The sequence below is a fragment of the Tetrao urogallus genome (genome assembly GCF_951394365.1).
Source record: "Tetrao urogallus genome assembly, chromosome: 11".
Taxonomy (NCBI): domain Eukaryota; kingdom Metazoa; phylum Chordata; class Aves; order Galliformes; family Phasianidae; genus Tetrao; species Tetrao urogallus.
In genome coordinates, this window is record NC_136824.1 from 1,171,466 (window position 1) to 1,197,300 (window position 25,835).

The 25,835-nt window shown below is 47.8% G+C and overlaps 1 protein-coding gene across 3 annotated transcripts; it reads left to right on the forward strand.

Annotated features, from left to right (window-relative positions):
* Positions 1–6,496: 6,496 nt before the first annotated feature.
* On the forward strand, positions 6,497–24,449 carry ANP32A (acidic nuclear phosphoprotein 32 family member A; the record flags this gene model as incomplete). 3 transcript variants are annotated; one of them, XM_079540878.1, is made up of 8 exons in its annotated part: positions 6,497–6,550; positions 19,361–19,510; positions 19,652–19,774; positions 21,075–21,273; positions 21,478–21,576; positions 23,130–23,227; positions 24,127–24,187; positions 24,388–24,449. In XM_079540878.1, 8 exons carry the CDS (start codon positions 6,497–6,499, stop codon positions 24,447–24,449), a joined length of 846 nt encoding a protein of 281 aa, XP_079397004.1. The 3 variants fall into 3 exon arrangements, with proteins under 3 accessions (XP_079397004.1, XP_079397005.1, XP_079397006.1); XM_079540879.1 differs by having other exon boundaries at positions 21,490–21,576; XM_079540880.1 differs by lacking the exon at positions 21,478–21,576.
* Positions 24,450–25,835: the final 1,386 nt, after the last annotated feature.

A 25,835-nucleotide genomic window follows, 5' to 3' on the forward strand; every position in this document is an offset into this window, starting at 1 on the left:
GTTATCACTGCCACTCGAGCAGCAGAGCACAGGCCACGACAGGCTTTTTTAGCACTGGCACAGGGCACTGCAGCAGCTGCACTGCTAATTACACCAGCCACTGTGCCCCATGAATCACATTCCTCTTCGAGTCCCCTGCCCAAGAACTGTCCTCACTTTCCTCTTCGCTACTTAAACTGTCAGACTGAAAAGCTCTCATACCCACTGGAGCAAGTTTTGCACAGTACTCTCTTTCTACCATAGATGCTTCTTATTTTGACTCTAAGAAAGAAATACTCTGAGTTGGTCTGGGATACTTGTGCTAAATTAAAACCTAATGATTCTGTGAAGCATAAAAACTACATTTCCTTTTTTTCCTCCCACTGGATAGAGTAGAACTTTTCAAATGCTCCTGAAGTTTTCATAAAGCCCCAGCAGAACAGCAAGGCTCCTTTGGCTCCAATTGCACTCACAGTCCTGGTGTGCAGGCCTCGTAAATACCAGCATCATGATCTTCGTGCTTTAGGTTACCCAAATGGCTGCTGTAAAAAAAAATGAAACAAAAACTTTCTGTTTATTCCAAAGTACACAGCTTAGGTAAGAAAACTGGATTTTCTACTTTCAGGAGAATTCTCCAGATCTCTTGTCATCTTCAGGAACTTCCTGCAGACTCTTTGATAAACTTCAGTGTAAACTGTTTCACTTCATTTTCTACTGAAGTTACAAAATGTATTTTCTTCGAATACTTCAACTTCTTAAACTCTTTGTACCATGAATTGTCATTTTCCCCCCACCTCTGATTTTGTTTAATCCCACCACACTACAGCTGAGTTCATCAGGTTTTGCAAAGGAGTTTTGTCACACTTCTGCAAGAATCTGAGGCTCTTTTCCTGCTGCTGTGTTAATCCACACACAGCTCTTTGCCTGCCTAGAAATATACATTCTCTATTCCTCCTCACACAGGTCTAACAAGTCACTGCATTTTGATTTTTCACAAGCCTGAGGAAAGCTGCACAGCCTGCTCATTTGACTCAGAGCCAGGCTATTCCTTCACTTCACATACACATATTTTCCCCTTCCAAATAATTCTGAAAGTCTGTCTAATGCTTTCAGTTCACAACATCGACTAATTCCCGAGGTGTTACAAGAGTTTTGAAGTTGGTCACGCACAGGACAGCTTTCAAAAGGAAGACAGCAGCCATACAACGGCTGAATGCTTGTTTACAAAAATCAGTGGCACGTGCACAGGAAGTGGAACCACTGCCCTCCACAGATATTTATTGAGCCCTGCACAGGGATCTTTCTCACAGCAAGCTAAGCATCAAAGCCACCAACAAAAGCACTTATCTGTAATAATATCAGCCTATCTTCCTAACAAAATGTTCAATGCTTCAGAATATAAACAAAGAACAGCTTGGTCACCTGTCAAATGCTGAAGGATACACTTAAATACTCTTAAGCACTGTCACAAGAAGAAGGACAACACTCAGTAGTACACCTGCTGCTAAATACACCCCCAAAACTCAGCTAAGCTCTCTCCAATAAGCAGGCAGTAACAACAGCTGGTTTGCCCAAGAAGGAAAAAAAACAACACATGTAGCAACCAGAGACTGGGGACAAACGGCTGCAGAAAGTGGTTTTAAAAACTAGTGCCAAAGTTATGGAAGGAGGCAGGCTGAAGGGTAAGTGTTGATCAGGCTATTGCTGCAAACAGCAAAAATGGGTGACTTTTGATTTCTTTCCTCATTTTGCTAAACATGATGAATTCCCAGGCTCTGCTGGTATGCCAGATCCTGTGCAAATAAAGGGGAGATAACGCTGTACGCTGAGCAATTGGGGAACAAAACTAGTTTTGAGACATACCAGAAGTCTCTTCTCTTCTCAGCTGGGCACCTTAAAACAACTACTTCCCATTAAGTACATCACTTTACTTTTTTTTTAGTTCTTTTCTCCTACTTGAAACAGGGTTTGAACACAGAACATTGTGACACAAACGTGCAGCACCTGCAAATGATAAGTGCAGAAATCACCACTAATCACTCATGTGCCAGGAGTTAGACAGTCACAGATGTCAGCACTGAGAGATACTTTGTTTTAATATAATTCTCCCTTGAGTTAGGCAAGCTAAAAAAGGCAAATAATAGGAGACAAAACCCTTCTGGGTCTAAGATTCACTCTGCTTGCACCTCACTAACCACTATGAGGAGAGATTTAACTAACTGAACGAGCAACAGAAGGCACAGAACCAACACCCAAGCCTCTTACAACGGCAGTCAGCTTTGATGCCCCTGCAACCAACACCCTGAGGTCTTCATTTGCTTTTTCTATCTACAGCACTCCCATACTGAGGGTCTCAAAGCATAAATCTGTGTTGTCAAAACACACAGATTGTTTTCCAAAGCTTGTTTTTTCCTCAGAACTCCTGGATACCAGTGATCAATGTTGTTCTCATTTCCTGCTCATGACCAACCTTCACTGGAAGGATGGAGAAGTGAGGGCAGGAAGAGGGACAATTCACAAACAGAATTTTCTCTTTCCAGTTTCTGTATTTACATGCACAGAAATGACTGAGGAAGATGTGACACAAAACATGAAGGAACGCATTGTACAGATGCAGCAGGGACAAGCCAGATACCAGCAGGTCCACAAAGGAGTATTATAAGACAGAAAACAATTGGCAGCTCATTTCAGCAAACGCTCAACTACTCAGTAAGTTTACAGACATGGGAAATCCTCCTGCTGCTTCTCATATAAAACTTATGCTGAAGTAAAGCTGTAGCACTTCACATTAAAAAGAGAAAAGGGGGAGAGATGTGCACAGCAAAATAAGAATTTGGGATGCAATCACCTAATTGCAGTCACGCTAAATAGCTTTTCAATGTTAGATCAGAAAATACCTAAAAGATGATCATAAAGAAGCTTGTAAAAATGTAACTCAGTAAAGCCTTAGCATCTTCCACAGTGAGTGCCTTTAGCATTCCAGATTTGGGCCAAAGATCCTGACACACAATCAGCTTCTACGTGCAAACCTGTACTTAGAATTTGATGGTCTCATAATTAACAACAGATGACTTTCGGCACTGAAGGAACTGGATACATATGTGAACCACATTCAAAATCAAACATGAACTGCACTGATTACTCACAACATCAACTTCTCTGTACTCAAACGTAAAAAACCAGAAGGCACAGACAAGAACAGGGTATCTTCATCTTCCAGCAGGACACTGACCACGGCTCCCCACGACCACTTCCCACCATGGTGAGCTGAGCTCAGCCCAGCACTGCTGCCCAGCTCCGTAGGGACTCTGACAAGACAGGATTCCATAGGTTTGTCAGCACACAGCATTTCCAATCAGTGACATCTACAACAGATAGAGGCAACTGTTTCCTTCACTGAAAGGCACAATAATTCCCCCATTAAGACTTAGCATTCCTGCACCAAGATGTAACATTTTTTTTCCTCTATTACCAAAACAGCAAACCTGAGTCTTTATGGCACAATCATATCAGTTTCTAAGCTAATTAATTTTTCTCATGCCTTAAATCTAACAGTCAAACCAGTGACTGGGCATTGTTTGCTTTTAAGAAAAGCTGCACTCCGCACAGTTACTCAAAATGCACGCACTGTTTTGAGAGGACACTTCAATATCTGATCCCCAGAGTATTTCCATGCATTTTTAGTTCTCCCAACTATTTTAAGTCTTCTAAAATCCTTGCAACACAAGCAGCACATGCTTGCATGGGGCAGAGAGAAAGAATCAACATTTAAACTTTTCCTTTTGGCTTTGAACTTTGAATAAATTTCTCCCTGTGTTTTGGAGGGGAGCAGTTTAAAATTTAAAGAACACATTCTTATTTTCCAAAAAATGCAAAAGAATAAAAAAAAAAATTTCTCTAGATCCTCAGAAACTTATTTTTTCCCATGGTGATAATTGACAGCTATTGTTCCAATCAGAAAGGTCAGCACAGTGGACCAGGAGCATAACAGCAAAGGGAGCAGCGCAGACGGAAAGGTGCTCACCCATCTCCGAGGATCTAGGCTCACAAAACAGACTCCACAAGGAAGGGATCCCCAACCAGAGATCCTGGCCCAGTGGCAGTCAGTCTTTAAATGAGGCCTAAGAGAGGTGCAGCCAGGCTCCACCCCTTCCTGTCTCACAGTTGAATTGCCTTCACCTGTGCTCCAGGGCTGACCAGTCCATTCCCCAGCTGCTCAGTCGGTGCTTCAGGCCAGGACTCAATGGTTATCACACACCTATAGATGCTCTGCTTTTCCAAGATCTTCACCTGTGCCATTAAACCACATTCCAGACCGAGACCTCCTTGGTGAAACTTCAACCTAGGGATCACCTTTGTTCACGCCTGTAAAGAAGAATTTAAAACAGAAGTAAAATAAAATTCACCATAAGCCAGAAGTTTGAAAACTGCCAAGTTTACATCCTAAAACACTGCTTAGTAACTTTTAGCACACTGAAACCAATGTTATCAAACAGTAAATAAAACAACTCATCCATGCTGCAGAGAAAGCAGAAATCCAATGTCTCTAACAGCTAAACCATGGAGAGACTTGTACTGTAGAATCACAGAATGGCCTCGGTTGCAAAGGAGCACAGTGCTCATCCAGTTTCAACCCCCTGCTGTATGCAGGGTCACCAACCAGCAGCCCAGGCTGCCCAGAGCCACATCCAGCCTGGCCTTAAATACCTCTGGGGATGGGACATCCACAGCCTCCTTGGGCAACCTGTTCCAGTGCCTCACCACCCTCTGGGTGAAAAACTTCCTCCAAATATCCAACCTAAACCTCCCCTGTCTCAGTTATATCATAGAACTGAGCTCAGGTTGGAAGGAACCTTAAAGATCATCCATTTCCAACCCCTCGTGACCCCACCAGATCAGGCTGCCCAGGGCCCCATTCAGCACAGCCTTGGGCACTGCAGGGATGGGGCACCCACAGTTCTCTGCTCAGCATGCACCAGCCTGACCTCACCGTCATCTGAAAGAAGAATTGCTTCCCAACAACTAACTTAAGTCTCCCCTCTTTAAGTTTAAAGACATTTCTCCTTACCCCATCACTATCATGCAGTTTAAATAGTTATACCCCCTCCTGCTTATGAACTCCCTTCAAGCATTGCAGGGCTGCAATAAGATCTCCCTACAGCCTTTATCACAAAAACATTCACCTGCTGCAAATAAGGAGAGCTGTGGAATTAAGATTATTGTTTTTTACCTTACATTGGATCCAGCTCCATCTCTGCCAGCTCACTCAGTCCCACAGAATTCACACTGAGCTGCACCCACTGCAGCTCCTCCAAACAACGCGGGTAAGATAAATACCCTACAAATGAAAATATTACGGTAACAGGCTGGCAGCAATTCTCACCTTTTGATGACAAACACCAAACCACTCTCACGGCCTTCTCACCGCCTCCTGAGCACACAGGGAACCCCGCCAAGGGCCTCGTGCTGCTCTTCTCTGCGTGCTGCCGGCCTCCAGCACAGCAGGGCCAGGCCGGACCCAACACAGCCATCGAACCGTGCCAGGACATTTCCGACACCTCGTTTGAGCAGCCCGCCCGGCCAAAGATACGAGAGAACGCACTTCTTATTGGCAACGCGGGCCCTGGGCCGCACGGAGCCGGGCTTCGCGCGACCCTTCCGTTCACCGCACCGTTAGCAGCTCGGCAGCGCCTTTACACAGAGGAAGCCGCCCGGCCTGGGCCTTCACAGCACCGCCACCGCCTCCTCAACCGGACATCGCCTCAGCTCAGCTCAGCTCAGCACTGCACCGCACCGCACCGCACCGCGCCGAGCCCCCACAGCCCCCCCACCCCCCCACAGCGGCACCTCCTCCTCCCCTCACAGGGCGCCCCCTCCCCCTCCCCCGCCGGCTCCGCTCCGCTCCGCCCCGCCCCGCGCTCTTCCCGCCCATTCCCCCCCCACCCGCCGTCGGCCCGCGCGCCATTCCCCTCAGCCGCCCCTCTGCCGCCCCGCTCCGCACCTTTCCCTCCCTCCTGGCTGCGCGCCCCTTCCCCGGGCGGCTCCGGCTGTAAGCGCCGCTCCCCGCCCCTCGGCGCCTCCCCCAGGATCCGGCAGAGCGGCGGGGGGAGAGCGGTGAGGGGGGGAGCACGGCGCGCCCCAGCCCCACCGCGGAGCCGCGCCGCTCCTTCCCCATCAGCCACCAGCACGGAATGATCCTCCGCTCCCAGCCGGGCTGTCCCCCTGGCCGGCTGTGCCGCTCCCCTATTGGCTCCCACCGCGCCTCGCTCCCTCCTATTGGCTGCAGCCAAGCGGCGAGGCGAGGCGATTGGCTGGATCGGCTGTCAATCAATCCGGAGCCCCCACCTCCGCAGTTATCAGGTTAGTGTTCGCCGCGGCGCTGGGGCTCGGGATTCCGAGCGGCGCTGGTTGAGCCCTCAAAGTCCCTCATTACCGCGCGGGCTGAGGGGGGGTCTGCGGCGGTGTCACCACACGGAGCGGAGCCGGGGACAGCGAGCGCCTCCCGCCAGCCGCGGCCATGGACATGAAGAAAAGGATCCACTTAGAGCTGCGGAACAGGACGCCCTCAGATGTAAGCAAAAAAAAAAAAAAAAAAAAAAAAAAAAAAAAAAAAAAGGCAAAAAAAAAAAAAAAAAAAAAAAAGGCAGCTCATCTATCTATATTTTTTTTATTATTATTTTTTTTAAAGGGGAAGGGGGGGGGTGGGGGGGGGGGTCGCCTTCAAAGCTCCGTGCCCGAGGGCCGCGGGCCGGGCGCTGCCTCCTGCGTGGGGCGGGAGGGGGGGGGGGTTAGGGAGGTGGGGGTCCTCACCTCGCACCTCGCACCTGGGGGGCGATCCTGGAGCGGGGCCGGGGGGGGGGAACGGCCGGGTCGTGGCGCCGAGGGGGGGAGGGCGAGTTGTGCCGGGGGGTCCGGAGCGCGGCGGGTGTGTGCGCGGCGGGCGGGCGCGGAGGCTGGGGAGCCATATTTGTAACTTTGTGGTGCTCATGAACGCGCCCTTTCTCTCTCCTCCTCTCTCCCTGCCGATGCTGAGCGGGGGAAAGGGGAAAAGGGTTCTGGGGAGCGCTCGCGTGGCGGTGGGGGAGCGGGGAATGAAGGAAGGAAGCGGTAATAAAAACAACGATTGCGAGGAAGAGAATGCGCTCCGCACCTCTCCATCCCCGCACGCACAGAAGGGCCGGGTGCGTGTGTGTGTGTGTGCGTGTTTTCCTCTTTTTTAGCATTATTTTTAACCCCTGTCCCCGCACCTCGGGGCCGCGGTTCGGCCTCTCCCCGAGCAAAGCGGCCGAGAAACTTTGTCAGGACGAAAATGGTCGGCGCCCGGGGGGTGCCCCGAGGCGGGCGGCCCCCAGCCCGAGCTCCGCTCCGAAGGTGGCGGCGGCGGCGGCGGCGGGTTTCGAACCCGCGGCCCCGAGCGCTGCGCCCCCCGCCTCTCGCTGCGGCCGCGGAGGCTGAGGGCGGCGGTGGGGTCCGCGCCGAGGGCGGGGGGGGGGGGGGGGGGGGGGTAGCGCGGCTGAATGGAACGTACCTCTCGGGGAGGAGGGCGGAGGCGGATGGATGGATGGAAGCTGCTCTTTAAACTTTAAAAAGTCCTGGGCCGGGAGGAGGAGGGCACGCGGCGCGGCCATCCCGCGGGGCTCGTTGCGTCCCCTGCGCGGGGGCACAAAGCGGGCGGATTGCCGAACCGCTCCCGGGGCCGTCTCCAGGCGCGGGCAGCGCAAGTAGGACGCGGCGCCATGTTTTTTTTTTTTTTTTCCCCTCCCGAGCTCTGAGGGAGGAGGAGGAGGAGGAGGAGGAAGCAGGGCGGTCGGGCCCTCCCCGCCGCTCCGCGCTCCTCTCCGCGCCGGGTGGGGGTTCCCCTCAGCCGGGGCCGCTTCGGAGCCCTCGAGCCGCTCGGCGGTGGCGGTTGTTGGGGGGGAGCTGTGCGGGGGTCTGGGCGCGCCATAGCGGAGCGCGGCCCTCCCCTCCCCTCAGGGGGCGCGGCGGGGGCGGCCGGGGCGCGGAGGGGCTCCTCCATGACGGACCGCCGCCGTCTGCCATTTTGTCGCCGCTGTCGCCGGGCGGGCGGAGGTTCCTGGCGGCGAGACGCGGCGGCGGGACGAGCGGAGGGTAAAGCGCGGCCTGCTCCTCTCCCACACCCTTTCCCTTCCGGATTCACCTTTTTACAGCGCTTTTTTTTCTCCTCTGGGGAGTGTCGGGGGGGGGGGGGGGGGGGCGGGGGATGCGCTTTGCGTAGCGCCCGGCGCGGCTTTGTTGTTTTTATTGTTACCGTCGTTATCTTGGAAGTATTTTTTGTCTTTACTTTGGTTTTGTGGTGGTTTTTTTTTTTTCGCGTTCATTTGTTTTAGTTTTTGTCTCTCTACCGCTTGTGCTGCTGGAGGCTCAGATTCAGCGTTCTGTGTGGACTCAGCCTTGATCCCGAGCGTGCTGGGTGCAAGCTGGGCTCTCCCCATCACTATATCTGGTTCAGGTCCTGCTCTGACTTAACGGAAGTTCACAGAGCCCACGTTGAGTGCTGGTTCAGTGCCCTGAGAGCCCCAGTTTGGTGCTGGTTCAGTGCCCTGAGAGCCCCGCTTTGGTGCTGGTTCATTGCGTAGAGAACCCCAACTCGCCGCCGTGTTGTTCCCCTTCCGCAGCTCAGCAATCTGCGCTGTTGTGAAATAATGCCTGTTTAACCTGACACGTCTTTTTTTTTTTTTTTTTTTTTTTTTTTTTTTTTTAAACCTCTTAACCTTTAATTCTATCGCCGTGTTCCTCTTCCCGAGGTAACAAATGGGATCACGATCCGTCCTATAGGCAAACAGTTGCGCCTGCATACAAAGGGGAGCTGCCCTTTGGGAGTGCTGCTCTGTTTACAGTCACTCCTGCAGAACCATTGATCACAGATGCTTCCACGTGCTCTTGTGCTGTGGGGAGCTAAGGGTGCAGTTTGAACTCCGTTTCTCTAAAGTCCCTGTTAGAAGAAAATGCAGCTAAATCCAGCTAGTACTCCAGAGAAGACGTTTGAAGCTGAGTTTTAGTGTAAATATAATGCCAGGTGTCATTGATTCATGGATTTTATTAAGATGTGGGGCATGAACAAGATGGTTCTGGATATTGTGTTAATCTCTGCTCTGATAGGCAGGCGGTGTTTCTTGAATGATCCGTGATGGATTGTTGTTTTCAAAGCTTTAAATGTAGCGTAGATAAATCTTGGTGGGAACAAGGGCACAAATGGAAGCGTGTTCACTTTTTCTTGGAGCCGTTACTGTATGTGTGCTGAAGTTTGCAGTGCCTCTCACATTTGGTTTATTCTGTTCTCAGAGCTTGCAGAATCGAAACGTTCTGTAAATCAAGCTTTGATAAGGGAATGTTGATAAGGTGTTTGAGCTCAGAAAGCCCCTGTTACTGTTTTATGCTTTGGGCTAATACAGTTGTGTCAAATACTATGTAATACTGTACAGCTAGCTACTTCAGTTGCTCAGTTACATAACCCTGCAAGGTTACATGTTAGCCAATAAAAGGTGATATAAATGTCTCAAAGTGGATTCTATAGTAGCTATTTCTTCCTCAGACTGCTGCTGTTTTACATGAAGTCAGCGTTGGTGAGCAGTCTGGGGTTACAGTGCCTGAAATTCGGTGGATGTTGTGTTTGTGTGTGTTGGTGGGAAATCTGTTTGTGGTGCCTGAAACTTGTTTTTCCTTGTCGTAGGGCTAGAGCTGAGCTCTCACATCTGCCTTGCAGGTATTTCCACTTTTTTTTTAACCCATTATGTTAACGTTTGCTCAGGGCAGTGCACATGCTGTGGCCTTTGACACTTTGCTGATCTTATCATTACCATCTTCTATTATATTACGTAAAAGTGCCTGCTAGAAATCGGTGAGATCCAACCATTTGATGTGGGTTTTCTTCAGGCCATCAGCCCGTAGTGGTGTAACTTGTGACAGCACGGGGAGCTGGGTGCCTTGGTGGGTGTTGTTGCTCGTTCCTGTTGTCTGTAACCCAGCTCAGCTGTTCACACGGGCTGTGCAACGAGGTTGGTGTGAAGGGGGATTTCTCAGCCACGGGGCATAGAGGCAGCGTTTAGAAGTTATGCACAAAACTCATCTTTGGTGGCTTAGTGCTACCCACACCAGTTCACTTAGTCTGAGGATTTAGTGCTGCTTTTGAGAGCTTTATCAGCACAGATTTATGACAGTCATAAAGCACTGCCTGCAACGTTGGGTATTTCTTACAGTTTTTCTAACTTTCTCTTTCACTTTAAAACTTATTTGAATTGTGATTTCCCTCTAGTTTACTGTAGGTTTTAACATTGAAGGGAATTACAGTGCAAGTGTCTATGTGAAGCATTCTCTTGTATGAAGAATATAAATAAGAGAGCTCTCTTCTCAAGCTAGTTAGTTGGTGTGATACTCACAATAACATCGCTTCAAAGACCTGCATTTGAAAAAGTTCTGGTATTGGAATTTGGTAAGTGGGTCAGGATACACACGTTTACTCATCCCCTGCTGAATAGCATACAAATGGAACAGGGATGTGCTGCAGGTTAGCAGCAGTGGGACAAGCTGGTCGCACTGTAGCGTGCGGTGCTGTGCAACCAGCATGTAGAAACTCTGCTGAACGTACAGCTTAGCATGGATTTTTGCAGACTCGAATCACTTAACCACTTATGTAGCTGACAGCAGGGTGTAAATGTAACAAAGAAGTAGCTGGGGGTTTTTTGCCAGCTTCCTGGGTTTGTATAATAGCTGCTTTTCAAGGCTCTGAATTTTTAGATGCAAACCTCTGAAGCCTGGGTGGACGGATGGGTGTTCGTCTTGGAGGAGCTGCAACCCACAGACATCAGGCTTGCAGGATGGGTGTGATGAGTGTGAGCTGTCCTCACTGAAATGTAGGCTACCTTCTCAGCTGATGACTGGCAAATCCTCTTAACCTGGACCAAGTTTAAGCATGTGAGAGGAACTATGAATATAAAATTAAAAATTAAAATTAAGAAAAACAACAACAACAACAAAGCAACCACCTGACGGTATGTAAGCCAGATGGGAAGTTTCTTAGCATCAATCTCCTGGGGTGTAGGTGCTGTGGCTGAGTTCAGTGTGTGACTATTTTGTCTGTCCTTGCAGCAAAATTTGTGCATTATATATCAAAGGATTGAATCAGTGATGCGTTTTTAAATGTTCATTCAAATGGTGATAAATGCAGGCCAGAAGGCTGGCTTCTTCCCATTTTGTTCCTTCTGTGGAGTGCTCTTTCCTCCACACCATCCTCCTAACCTGAGGATACGGGTGTTGTTCACTTAGAGAAGCCTGAAAAGAACTGCACCTGCAGAATGTGAGTAGGTGCTCTGTACTGAATGCTTCCGAGTGAAGTAAGGGTAGAGCAGGGCTGGTGCCCTAAAGAGCCAGGGATGGCAGCGTGGTGTGCTGGGCTGCACTCAGCAGCCTTCATAGGCTGGCAGCTCACCTGGACGGGCCCAGCAGGGCTCTGTGGCTGCTGCAGGTCTCAGAGGGGAGCAGTTGTTTGTTGTGCTCAGTGTGATGGATGCCCCCCAGCTATTTGTATGACACCACTGCACTGTGCGTACGATTTTTTTGGTCTCTGTGCTTGCACTGCAGCCCTTCAGACAAAATAGCTGGTACAGCAGAGCTTGTGGGTTTATCACTATGTTGCTCAAATCAGTCGTGGAGTCCCTGCGTACATAAGGGTGACGTTTTGAAATAGAGTCCTCAGTGTTTGCCTCCATATCGCTGTGCAAGTTGTGTTCTCTAGGGGAGTTCTTGTATGTCCATCGACTGGGTCAGTTGAACACTTCCCCTCGAAAGCCATAAAAATGCTGGGAGCAGCTTATCTTCTGTAGATGTGATTTGCTAATGCGCTCTGTAGCAGCTAACATCTTCAGAGGCTGCTTTCTGTATAAACTGTGCAGCTCTTGAAATTAGTGTTAATTTAAATACGGCGTTTCTTTTTTACGCACGTCACTTTGTTGCAGAGGGCAGTTTGATGCAGCTGAGCAAAGTGAAGTGGTTCGGCTAAATACTTTCCACTTCTAACTGCAGAGTTTTTAAATGAAAGTTGTGATGTGATCTACTGTTGGGTTGTTTTATTTAACAGCAGCTGGCAGTGACTGAAGAGCGCCTTGGATGTGCTGTCAGGCATGGTGGCTCTCCAACAGGGAAGCTGGGACATGGAGCTCCCTGTGAAGTCACCTGCCCCAGCCAGGAGCAGGGCAAAGTGCTTGGCCAATGAAAAAGGAGAAGAAATCAGTGTGAATTTTAGCAGGCATTTAACACGAAGATTGAGCGATTTAATCACTTACAGATTTGAAGCAGTCACTGTCTAAATAAATATTTGGATTCTTTAAGAGTTTTGCTGCTAATGCTAGAAACGAAAATGAAAACTAGTTCTGTGCTTTTGAATGAAGGAGCTTTCTGTGTCCCCAGAGCGTGTTCTCAATTTATTAATTAGTGTGCTGCTTATGCATATGGCTGCATTGACCTTGTAAGTGTTTAAAGTATCTTTATGTGACCCACGGGGTTTCTTGCTGGGGTGCTCTTTCTTGAGAAAGGCAGCAGAAGGTTCTTGTTTGTTTTTTTTCCTGGAGGTTTTTGATTCTGGAGATGCTTCTTAATTAGATACAAAGGTGTAGTCAGGATCATTAAGACTCTTAACCCTTCTCCTGCCCACATATTTCACTTGCTCTGTTAGCTTTCTCTCAGGTGCAGTGTGAGGGGGCACGAAGTTGGCTGGAGCCAAATGTGTTGCTCTCGGGTCCTGTAACTGTGGTGTGTGAAACGTTAGAGGGTAGAAGAGGTAAAGATCTCAGAGCTACACAGGCAGTCTCAGACCGCCTCAGAAGAGAGAGTAGTTTCAATAACACAAGTTATTGAAATGTTTTCTTATCTCTCTTCTGCTCCTTCCCTGTTCCTGAGGTAGCGGTGATGCAGTCCTGGCACACTGAGTTTCTGAAAAAGAAATGCAGAAGATGAATTCAAACATGAAAGTTTGGGGTTGCGTCATTAGGAGGAAGCCTAGATGAATTTCAGAGCCCGGCAGTAGTTTCACATGACCTTGTTGCAAGACTTTGGAGTTCCAGCTCAGCTGAACACAGAATGGGCAGAATTAGCAGAAGTGGAACAGGTTGCCATTGGACCAGCCTGCACTGGACGCTGTTTGCTCACCGCCTGCAAACTGCGTTGTTTCAGAAGGGCCAGCTGTGTTAGGATTTGGAGAGTGTTTTGTGGGGAACTCTGCAAGCTTCAGCCTCAACTGCTCTGCAGCTCTGATGCACACCAAGTGTTTGGCAAGGCTGAGCTCTGCTCAGGTACCTGCTGTCCATAACCATACCTGGTGTTCACAGTGACAAGGGCCACGCATTAATTGCATTCCATCTCTTCCCAGCTGTTGCTCACTGCCTCTGGTGACATGATTCTCGAGTGCTCTGCCTGCTGCATGTCCTGCTGTATCTCGGGGCAGGGATTTGTGTTCTGTGGCCCTTTTTTTTGAGCTGTGTTTCTCCTTGTTCCAAGCTTTGCAGATTTCTGTCCAATGCAGAGCCTGTGCAAGGTAAATGGTAGTTGGCTAACTAACTTTCATTGTTTAAGACAATTCAAGCAAGTAAAAACCTATTCATTTATTGCGTCTCAGCTGCTCATAGTGAAACCTTGAGGAGATGCATCAAAATCCAATGTCAAAAGTTGTTCTGGTAAGGAAAAAACAACTTTGCTACTGTCACCTGCAGCTGGTGCCTGTGAGCTCTGTTCTGGCTGTCTTTCTATGTGTGTAAATTGATGGGCAGGTTGGAAGCTGCTGACACTGTTGGAGTTTTTCCTTCCCTGTTAAATTGGTGGTAGAAAAACAAAAAAGTACACAGTCACATCCTGCTGTCCATCCCTCCTCTGCATCGCTGGATGTGGGCAGCACACCCAGGGCATGTGGTGATCCAGTGAGCCTAGGATAGCTGAGCAGCTCTGTAAGTGTCTTAACTGGCACACAGCAGTCCTGATTTGAGCCAGAAACTGTTCTGTGTTCTTCCATCAGGAGGTGACCTCTGCGCAGACAGGCTTTGCTGTTTGGTTGTATCATGGGATACTTGAAGGTGGCTGAAGCTCTGTCGTGTACGCGAGTGGCAAATGGCATGTGGTGCTATCTTTATTTAAAAAGGTATTTGTTAGAAGTGAGTTCTTTGCACGGGGTGTGTTGTGGTGACCATCTTGGAGAAGTTGAGTCCTGTCTATGATCATTGAGAGCAACTTCATTCCCGCACGGCACAGAGTAGGCTGTTTTGTTCGAGCGTTTTTTGACCTAGTGACGGTCTGGGTAGCATCTGAAACAGAGATTTTTGCAGCATTGATCCAAAGGTTACTTCCAAAGTAACTTCGAGGGAACCTTGTAAAAATTATCTGTGAAAAGCATCATACCAGCCTCGTGCAGCTAAAACAACGCGCTCTGTGGGGACTTGTGCAAGATCTTGAGCCTGGTTGGATGCGTTCTGCCCCCAGCACATGAGAACATCCTGACTGCAGAGGGCTGGTGGCTCTGCAGCTTTGGGGCACAAACTGAGTGGAATGGAAACCCAAAGAGATCAATTTCTGCTGGAGGATCGCCAGCTCTATATGGGTACGGATCCAGGAACTGGAAGGAGCTCAGTCTTTGTCGGATTGGTTACGACAGACAGCAAAGGTCTCTCATTATCTTTTCCGTGGAGAGATGCAGGGCTTTGCACAGACAGAGCATGCTTCTGAGAGCAGAAAGTCCTGGAGACACGAACCCAAGTGCCTTGAAGAAATGTCTGCACGACTGGGAGAGAATAAAACGCTGCTTTCACAAGTGATTTGTGCGTGGCTTCCACCTACCACAACTGGCTTCCCTTGGTTTCCCCTCCCTACTTTCAACTCTCTGCCTTGTTCCAGATGAAGTTTCCATTGGGCTGATAGGTGTGAAGGACTTATCTCAGTGTTCCCCTGGCATTTGGCTGGGAACAGAGCAAGACAGAGTTAACACCCTCATCTTTTCCTGTTTCTGGGGGGTTAAGATGCCACACGCTGAGCTACCCCTATCCTAGGGGCACCACATACAGCAAACCTTCAAAAGCATCTGATCCATTGTGCTGAAAATGAGATGTTACAGTCTTAGCAGTTCTGCTTGTGAAGCCACAGAATGGTACTTGTACTTGTAAATTTGCCTTTTATCTTTTAAAAAATTGCATTCACAGCTGTGTCCTTCTGTGCATTGTTAAGCCTTCAATCACAGACCTGGAGTCAGGAGCTTAGTCCCACTTCTGGGTCTCCCTGCCCAGGGGCTGTAGAGAAAGTCTCTACTTCAGAAAGCCTTTTTTACATGCTCCTGTGGAGATGCAGATTAAGGGCTAAGGTGATTCCTTGTGGTGCACAGTAGCTGTCTGTAGCTATATTCCCTTGATTGTGCATTTAGAGTATGGTCACAGAAAAGGAGTGAGCGAGCTGGGGATCTTCTTGCTAGTGCTGCCATGAAATTCAGTCATGGCTTACACGTGACTGCCTGTACTTGGCCTAGGAATAGGTTAGAGTCCTGCAGTACACGTGGCTACATTAAGAACACCATACAGCTGGGCATACAGCTTAATGTGGTAACCATACTAGGAAAGAGATAAGAGTCCTTGGTTATCAATTAGGCAGTAGTACAGGGTGTGATGTCATGAAAGTCCTGAAGAGATACAGAGCATGCAGTAATCTGCAGCCAGCAGCGCAGCATGTGTTAACAGCAGCATGATGTCATCTTCTGAAAGCCTCTGAGACCCTGGCAAACAGAAACTGGCATGGCCTCAGGGGAAGAGGTCCAAGGCACACTGGCTCAGGATTTGTTGAAGAAGCTGCAATCTGCTTACGTGCACATGTGTGAAAACGTAGGGGTGGACCAGCAAACCACAGCGCTGCAGTGGCAGTGCACAGGGCAGCAGGATCACCTGCCTGAGCAGCTGGCATCCATTGGACAGAGCGAGGAGGTGCAGGGCTGAACGTGAGCTGAGCAAGAAGGCAGGCTCCTGGCTGGCCAAGGAGCTCTGGGTAGATGAAGCTGTGGAACATCCCAAGCAGGCGAAGGTGCTGTTGAAGACGTGGTTGTTTGCTACAGGACCTAATGTGGCTACATGCATGTTAGGTTTTCTGCTAGGCACTCATCTGTAGGTGCCTTCTTAGCTGTTTAGGTAAGTATCACAGTGTCATCTGCAGTCGTTGGTTGCCTATGGCATGTTGCTCTTCTGCTGTTTCTTGCTGTATGGCAGTACTCTGGGGAGAGAGGGAATGACGAGCAGAGGCCTGTCTTGTGTTAGCACTGCCTCGGTTGGTCCTCACTCCAGTTCGTTTGAGCAGCTTCACGTTGTGATGTGTGCAGTAGTAAGGTTGACCAAGTTGGGTCTTCCTGTCTTTGCAGCTAAACACAAGCTAGCTCAGGGCACTTATTACACTTATTACCTTCTGTCTCTCCAAACAGGTTCATGCTATTGCCCTTAGTTCCAACTGTTCATCTACATGCATGCTATTAAGCAGACTGCAGTGTGACACAGCCAGATTGGTTCAGACCAGTTGAAGCCTACTCATCTGGCTCGGGCTTATAGCAAGACTCAGGAAGGGTGCTTCCATCATCAAGGGCTGATTCTGTGTTTTGGTGACACAGTGTGAGGAAAGAGACAGGTAACATTACAGTCTTGCTGCGCACTGTCAGGTGTTCATGGGAAGTCAGGTGGATGTTTGAAGAGCGACTCGGAGTGGAATTTCCATTTCAGATTTTGAAGACTTCTGAAAACAAATAGGTGTGTAATCCTCCCCTCGTGGCAGCGAGCTGTTCTGTGTGGAATGCAGCTCTCCTAAGGTCACCTTTTGCTTCTCTCCACAGCAAGGAGAAGAGTGTTGCAATTCTGAATCAAAACCAAAGTTTTCTGAAAGACAGGGAACATCAGTCTTGCTGTAGAAGGTGCAGACTGAGAGTAGAATCCAGTTGGCCACCATACTAGAATGGTCACCAGTTCTGTGCCACCATATTGAAGAGTTTTTCTTTTACACACATTGCTATTTCCCACTCCCCTTCCAATCTCTCTACACTGGAGGAAGCTTTGCCCTGTTCCCCATTTGCTGTTTCTCCATCCTGCCCTTGGGTGGGATGGAAGGGGTGTTCCTCCTTTACGAGGCGAGGACGAATGATGCTTTTGCCTGTTGGGGCTCAGTGCTGCTTCACTTCACTTCACGCTTTGGTGTGCGTAGCTTAGAGCTGTGGCTGACACCGAGTGCAGAGCTGTGCTGGCTGCAGGCCGTGAGCATTACCGCTCATGCACTCCCCTGCTTTGCTTCATCTTTCTCCTTGCACTCTCGCCAGCTTCCTCTTCTGGCCTTTTGCAAAGAGAATAACACCAAAAGGACCCTGCATGGGCAGCAGCCTCAAAGGGGGAGGGAGGATTGCTGCTCCTGTGCATGGGTGGGCACTGACCCGCAGAGATAGCAGGGCAGGCGAAGGGCTTTGCAGGCTGCTGAGCAAGGGCACGGGCAGATAGGCGCGGGGTGCAGCTGCTGGGGTTGGGCTGGAGCCTTTCGCTTCACTTTTCTCTTTTTTTGCTTTTGTTTTTTAAACTTTTTGGCGGGAGCTCTGTGTGCCTATGGAACAGATGGCTGAGGCAACTGAGCGTGTGCGCGCCTGGAAGGGTCTTGCTGCAGGACCCCGATAGTTACATACGGTTACAGGAACGAGATATGCATATGTGCCTTTAAAACCGCTTTCCTGCTGTCTGTATGTTAAAGAAAGTGTTTGTTTGTTTTTAATCTTTGGTGGAATGGATGTATGGGGAATCTGGAGCGTTTGACTTGTTTTTCAGTTTCTTCTAGCCAGCCTGAAGTTCTGCTGGAAGAGCTTTGTGTAGTCATTCCCTATCATCATTCTTCTAGGAAAACTGTGGAGTCTTGGGAAACGTATTTCCTGTCTAACTCTGGTCCTCCTACTCAATGAATCACTTGTACTCTCGTGTTGCTTTGGGCTGACTTCCCTATTGACTTCAGTGCCTGGGATTTAATTAGAAATCTCGGGATGTTATTTGGAACTATAAAACTGCATAGGATTCTTCTCTGTGCAGCAGGGCCACAGTAATTTAAAAAAAGAAATATTTGCATGTTAACTGTCCTCGGTGTGACCTGAATAGTTGCTTCACGCTTCCAAATACCCCCTTTTTGCAAACTTCCCTTTATCCCATCCTCCCAGCAAACAGCAGCACCCTGTCTTTTACAGACCTCTAAACAAGCCGCAGAGCTGGAGGCCTCTGGCTGCCTGGTGCAGAGAGGTGTGCTGTTCTGCTGTTCCAGGTGTTTGTATGTGGGGACCAAATAACCCCCAGAAATTATTCATTGGTGTGAAAATGTCTGAGTGTTCTCCCAGTGGGTGGGACCTTCCTGGGGAGTCACAGAGAGCCCAGAAAAGCCCATTTGCTGCTAATGGTCTCGAGTCCAGTAAGGCTGCCCTGGCCCTAGGGTGAAAAACAGCAGCCTTGCTCAGGGTGGGGCATCGTTCAGCTTCGCAAGTGCATGAACGCTGCTGTTCAATGTCCCTTGGAGATAACACCTGCAAGGAGAGTGGGCATCAGTTTTTCAGACAAAAGCAAACACAGCCACCCCTTCCCAGGCAGTGCTGTGCTGCTCCGCACTGTGGTTCATTATCTCCACCCCTCCCACTGAGCTGCTCGCTGCATGGGGCAGGCGAGATAAGAGGCCAAGAGGCTGCAGCAGCAGCAATGCTCACCAAACCTCCCCTTCCAGCATCACCTGCAGCACTCCTTGCCGTTCCCCAACATTCAGGTGCCACCATGGGACACATCTGCCCCTACAGCAGCCCCAGGGAGCAGGGATGCAGGTGGGCTCTGGCTGCCTGGGATAGGATTGCCAGAGCCCAAGTTTGGGTTTTCAGAACAGACACTGATCTCTCTGTGCTTCTTCAGTCACCCCTACATGTAGAAAGAAGCTGTTTTAATAAGCGAGGACATTGTAGGATATTGTAGCCCACTGTGTATTACAGTGTCAGGGTGGTAGGTTCATTTAATTTTTCTTTTTTTTTTTTTTAAACAATGATTATTGCTTACATTTGCAATAAACAGCTCTAACAACCAAATCTTTCAAGCCAGGATTAATGTTTTTGAACTGGTTTCGCTTTTTACAGAACAATACAGAGGTGAGCAGTTGAAGCAAAGCTAAATATCTGTGTTTGTGAAACTCTGCTTAACTGGCATGCTAGCAAAATTAGGGATCAGGCGCAGAAAATAACCTTTTGCATACTTGCCAACTTGCCATGGAATAAGTTTCATTTTTTGCGCTGTCCTTTGCTTGTGAGTGAACTCTTTATCCTCCATACAGAGCTGCTCATGTGCATTTTGCATTGCTCTCTTTCCAGGTTAAGGAACTTGTTCTTGACAACTGTAGGTCATACGAAGGCAAAATTGAAGGCCTCACAGATGAGTTTGAAGAGCTGGAATTCTTGAGTACAATCAACGTAGGCTTAACCTCAGTTGCAAACTTACCAAAGTTAAACAAACTTAAGAAGGTAAGTATATCCTTTCTCCTCCTCTTTGTAATATGCGGAATGTAAAATGGTTGTCTGCATAAAAATGTGATTTATGACTGACCAAGCTGCTTTGTGATGCATGTTTGCACTAGAAACTGAAGGTGTTTTTGTGCCTTTTAGCTCGAGCTAAGTGACAACAGAGTCTCAGGAGGACTGGAAGTGTTGGCAGAAAAGTGTCCAAACCTCACGCATCTAAATCTAAGTGGCAACAAAATAAAAGATCTTGGTACAATAGAACCTCTGGTAAGTCGGTGGATAGAGCAAAACGAAAACTAATTTTGTGAAGAGAAGGGGCAAAGCGCTGGCTCGGCAGAGACGACGCTCAGGGTTTTGACGTTCTGCGCCCGCTTTCAATTGAATGCCTTCAGCCCCTGTGCTCGTCCCCGCAGCCTGGCGGCCCTTGCTGCCGGACACCTGCGGGGCTCCGAGCAGCCGGAGCCGGGCGTCCCCGCGGGGAGCGTGAGCCGCTGCTCCCCCCTAGCGGCCAGCGCTCCGCCCGGAGCACCCGGGGCTGTCCGGGCTTTGGGCGGTGTGGGACACAGGGACAGCCCCGCGGGGGTGGCGTCACCTATGGGCTGCCTTGAGAAGCAGAGCAGTGCTGCGCCGTGATGATCGAGAGGAGGCAGTGAGCAAGAAGCAGCTTCTAGCTGAATTTCCAGCTCCTTCCCAAAACCATTCGACTATTGATTCTAACAGTGCTTTTTAAACCAAAAATTAGGAAATAGTACTGTGTGCCCTTTTTGTCCAGAAATGAAGGCTTTCAACTCATGCCCACTTCCCAAATACTTGCTCCTAAATGTCTTGAAGAGCATCTTTCAAATGAGCCCTTGGCTCTCCTTCCCTCCAGCGGGAGAGGAAAGCAGAGCACTAAACTCATATAGCAAACAGATGAGAGAGGATTATAACTATTCCTGGTTTCAGACTCGTTTTCTTGTCACCATTGCTGTACATGCTAAACTCTGGAAGAGAGATATTTCATAAGGCTTGATACAAATCCTTAACTGCTCTGCTTGCACTTTTATTGTTAGTACTTTGAAGTGCTGCTGGTGATGCAGACCTCTTATCCAAAACAACAAAAAATTCCCTTTTGGATTTCTGAGTCCTTTTCTCATTCTTCCAAAATCAAAGATACAATCATCAAAATATTTAAAATCTCTTCTAGTAAAATTCTTGTGTCTAAAGAATGGTTTGTTTCCTTTTCCACTGTAAACAGTAGTCCTAGGATAACTCCCTGCTCTGCTAGTTATTCTTAACTTGGTCCCTCACAACACATGTGATTTTTGTACCATTACCTCTTTCCAAATCTCGGTCTTCCACTTGCAAGGTGCTTAACTTAAGAGAGAGTCTTTTCCACTCACAGGCTCTGCAGCAGCACTCCCAGGCACTGCAGATTTCTCTTCTGCCCCAGTTTCGTAGGCAGAGGCTGAAATGACCCCTTTTGTCCCGAGAAGCTCTTGAACACATTAACCAGCTCTTGTTAAAGTGTCTGTCCTGTAGAGTTTTATTGCAGCACTGAACTTCAGAGACTTTTCTTTCCTTGCAGAAAAAGTTAGAAAACCTGAAGAGTTTAGATCTTTTCAATTGCGAGGTAACCAACTTGAATGATTATAGAGAAAACGTATTCAAGCTCCTCCCACAACTCACATACCTCGATGGCTACGATCGGGATGACAAAGAAGCACCAGACTCTGATGCAGAGGGCTACGTGGAGGGCTTGGACGACGAGGAGGAAGATGAAGATGGTATGTGAATTGTGCTACTTAGTGTGTGTAGGTTAAAAGAGCAATAAGCTGCCTAGTACGTATTGCTTCCAGCTCTGACTTGTTGGCAAGAGAAGGGTGTTCTCAGCAGCTTCTTCCTGACTGATGTAAAGGAGAAGTACCTCAGTGTCCTGAAGGAAAGAGGGGAAAGGAGGTGGTCAGGGCCTGAAAGAACAACTTTCTCAGTCTTATCTCTAGTGAAAGATCGGGATGACAAAGAAGCACCGGACTCTGACGCAGAGGGCTACGTGGAGGGCTTGGACGACGAGGAGGAAGATGAAGATGGTATGTGAATTGTGCTGCTGGGTGTACCTGAGCTGGAAGGTTGATGTGCTGTGTGGTATGTTTTGCTTCCAGCTCTGGCTTATTGGCGAGAGAAAGGTGTTCTCAGCAACTCCTAGCTGAGTGATGTAAAAGAGAAGTGCTTCAGTCCTAGCAAGGGGAATGGAGATGGGCAGGGCCTGAGAGCTTTTTTCTCAAGCTTATTTCAGCTGAAAGATGGGGAGTGAAAGGCTCCAGACTAAAGGGGTCAGAAGGAAGAAGACAGGCAGTAAGGACACCAGAACAGTTAAGGGAACAGTAACCATCAGGGGATGAGTATGTCAGGGAGAAACATAAGAAAAGATGAGATGCACACCCTTCAGTTTTCCAGGAACCATCAGGGAAGTGTGTGTGGTTGCATAGACCCTGGCAGAGAAGGGCAGAGCAGGAAACCAGAGTGGGCCTAGAAAAGAGTAGCTGAGTCAAGGGATCAAGTAGAGAAGCTAAAGCATTGCTAGGGGGAGGTTATAGCTTGTCTTTGAGGACGAACTGATCTGATTGGGATCAGGAAAAGAGTGGAGAACGTATGTGTTGAAGCTTGCCTGAGGCAATCTCTGTGAAAGGCACTAATGAAGCAGCAAGCAACTTTTTAATAATAGGAAAATGAACTGTGGGTTCCAGTGTGCTGTAGGTGCCGTTCTGCCTCCCTAGCAGAGGCAGAACTCCCTGCACTCAGAGGCATCAGTGTGCTGGTTGGATGAGTATCAGGCTGACTTTGGGGAATTTGCTAGACTCTTCAAACCCAGCTGCACAGCAAAAGCAGAATAGCTGGACTTGCACTTTTCCCTTGAGTGCTGAATGTGAGCCCTGGTGAAAGGGGTGAGAGCTGCAGCAATGCCAGGCAGACTGGTGCATTCATCCAGCAGCACAAAGGTTCAGCATGGACAGGTTCTCTTCATCAGAGCACAAGTCTGAGCCTGTGCTGAAATGCATGACAAAGCTCCCAAAACACCATTCCTGCAGCATGAGAAACATTCTTGGCTTGTTGCTTGGGCCGGTTGCATTTAAGTACTTTCTTCTTGAAAACAAATTGCAAATTCTTATGGTGGATTGTGACCCCCTTTGTTTTCCTGCATGAAGGCAAGGTGCTTCCCCTGGGGAGAGTTCCCACTGCGCAGTTGGCTTGTAAAAACTTCTATCCCATTCCTGTTGGAAAAAGATGGACGCTTGCAGTTGAAAAGCTGCAAAGCTGCACAAGCTCTAAAACGCATTTCAGTAGTGGGAACTGGAGCAGCTGAACCAGTCCTGAGGCTGCTGTGACTTGCTGTCAAGCATCCTGCAGCCCTGGAGCAGCTCCATTCGTAGAGACAGCTGCCCCACTACCCTGTTGCCTGGCTAAAGAGGAGCAGAAGAACTGTGCCTGTTCCTGCCCAGCAGCAGGAGAGCCTTTGATTCTGTATTGCGTGTAAGCAGTGCTTTGTTTGCTCCTTGTGTCAATTAGAGATCCTGTATCTTAAGGCAGCGTTGAAAAAATAAGTTCTAAATGTCTGAGTAATTAATCTTGTTTTACTATATAGAAGAGGAGTATGATGATGATGCTCAGGTAGTAGAAGATGAAGAGGATGAGGAGGAAGAAGAGGAAGGAGAAGAGGAGGACGTAAGCGGAGAGGAAGAGGTGAGGATTTATGCAGCTAATAATGGTATGAAGTGAACATTCCGTAACTGGGAATAGCTGGGCACACAATGGACAGAAGGCTGCAGGCCTTTTCCATAAAGCAATCGCATGCTGTCTGTTTGCACCTGAGAAGCATCACAGCGAGGGTGTCTTTGAGGACTGCCTGTCTGTGAGCCAGCTGCCATCTAGTGACCACTGACATGAAGTCATTCTGGTTTTGCTGATGTCAAAAGTACTATCAGAAATGTCTGCAGACGTAGCATATGGGCCTCTGAGTGGCTGGGTTTACAGGCAGGAGTGGGACATGAGTTATTGGCCTTGTGACCTTAGTCTGAGGTTCTTCTCTGTATGTGTGCCTTGTGATTCTTTGGGATGCTTGAATTCTTAGCATCGCCCTGCTGCTGTGTGTGGGGTATGACACGCTGGCCACGTTCTGCTGAGGCTTCACTGTTAACAGAACCACTGGGAAGGGGGCTGAAATTTGTCTGTGGGAGGCTAGCCACTCAGAATCTGAGGTGCCTGTCCATGTTGTAACTCCTTACCCACCCAATGTGTGCCTTCTCCTGCTGAGCAATCATAAGTAGCAGTCATCAAGTTTTACTGAACTCAGGGCATCATAACAAAATTTGCAGCTACTTATCATCTGAAGTGTGGAACCACTTACTTGCTGAGGAGTTGAAGCTAGAAGTGGTGCTGTGATTTTCTGCACTGAAACTTGGGCCAGAGTCCAGTTATGCTGCAGAAGAAAACTTCCAACAACTGCACTTATATAAATGTGTGGGAAGTGTCTGCCTTTTGTTTGGTTTCTAAGATGCTTCAAGGACTTTCTAAACTTCACCAAATTGTGAAAGATTCTGAGCCGAAACCAACTTTCTTACCTATTGTTGTTGTTTTTCCAGGAGGACGAGGAAGGCTATAATGATGGTGACGTAGATGATGATGAAGATGAAGAAGAACCTGGTATGGCAGTAATCCACTTTTTCCTTGAGATTAAAAAAAAAGAGATAGATAGATGGATCAACTTTCTAAAAAGCAGGCTTGTGTTTTCATTCCTGCTCCTTTGGCCACTTGGCAGTAGAGCAGAACTCACTGAACTTGCCCAGCATCTCAGCCACTTGTGGAAGCTCTCGTGTCACTCAAGTTGTGTTTCATTTTTTCAGATGAAGAACGGGGACAGAAGAGGAAACGAGAACCCGAAGACGAAGGAGATGAAGATGACTAAACTGAATAACCTATTTTGAAAATTTCCTATTGTGATTTGACTGTTTTTACCCTGTATTTCCCCTCCCCACACCCCCAACCTTTTTTCTTTTTATTTTTCTTTTCTTTTTTTTTTTTTTTTTTCCCTCCTGATTGTAATGTTGCTGTGGGAATGAGAGGGAGAAGCAGACCGGGTGGGCAAGGGAATAAAATACTATTTTTACTGCCACTCCTCCTCCTATTCATTTAATATATATATTTTTTTCTTTTTGTCCCTCTTTTAGTCCCTGTAACTGCAATAGTAAGTATAAACCAAGTGGTAATTTGTTTCTTATTATCGGAGTGGATAGTTTGACATCCCTAAAGAAAAAGAGTTTTAAAATCAGTGGATATACCCCAAATACACATGCTTTGTTCTGAGACAGCTGGATATCCTCGGTTGCTGAAGTTTTCCACCTCTGCCAGTCACAAAATACATTGTAAGCATTTCTGGGGGTGCTCCTAATCTAGGCAAAGCACCCCTCTGCAGCAACAGGTGTGAGAATGGCATATGGATAAAGTGATTTCTTTGTTGCCTGTCCGTGAATGACTGCCATTTTCAGCCATTGCTTTCCCTGCTTTTTGTAGGTACCTTTTCTTTCGCTGTCTGTAAATAGTGACCAAATGTTTCGGGGGGTTTTTTTGGGGTGTTCCTTTGGATCTGGTTTGTGGGGTGAATTTGCAGTCCCCTCCCTCCCCCTGCGTGTTGTGTTCTTCTTTCCTTTCTGTTCTTTGGTTGTTTTGTTTGGTTGTTTATGGCAAGGGTACAGCCAATACACTGAAAATGGCAGGCATTTAAGTATATATATATAAATATATATAAAAAGTGTTCCTAATTCCTGAGTTACTAGTGAAATGACTTTGACAATTGTAATAAAAAAAAATGTTTCAACCCTTTTAAATAAGGTGTGTACTATTTTGGTCTGTAATATATAACACCTAGTCAATTTTAAGTGATGAGAAACTACTTCCACTTGTGCTATATACTTGGAAAATTTTTACAAACCTAAATACAGGAGGCAGTACAGCATGTAGGGTAGAAAGTTTCTTTTCATACACTCAAGCACGAGATACTAATACGAAATTGTATTTTCTTACCTAGTGGAAGTCAGTAAAATGACTGAAAATACCTAGTGAATGTACAGTTTTACTTTCATATCCCTCTTTAAAATAGCTTTAGAAGTGACTTGTATTTCCTAGTCAATATTTCATCTGTATAAATACATTTGCAACAGTTTTTTTTGTTTTTGTTTTTTTTTTTTTCCCCAGAAGAGCCAAACTTTGAGTTTTATGTCTGTTTGTCATTGATGAATTTCAATAAATCTTTTTATACAATTTTTTTTTTTCTGTGGCTTATTTGAGTCAAATG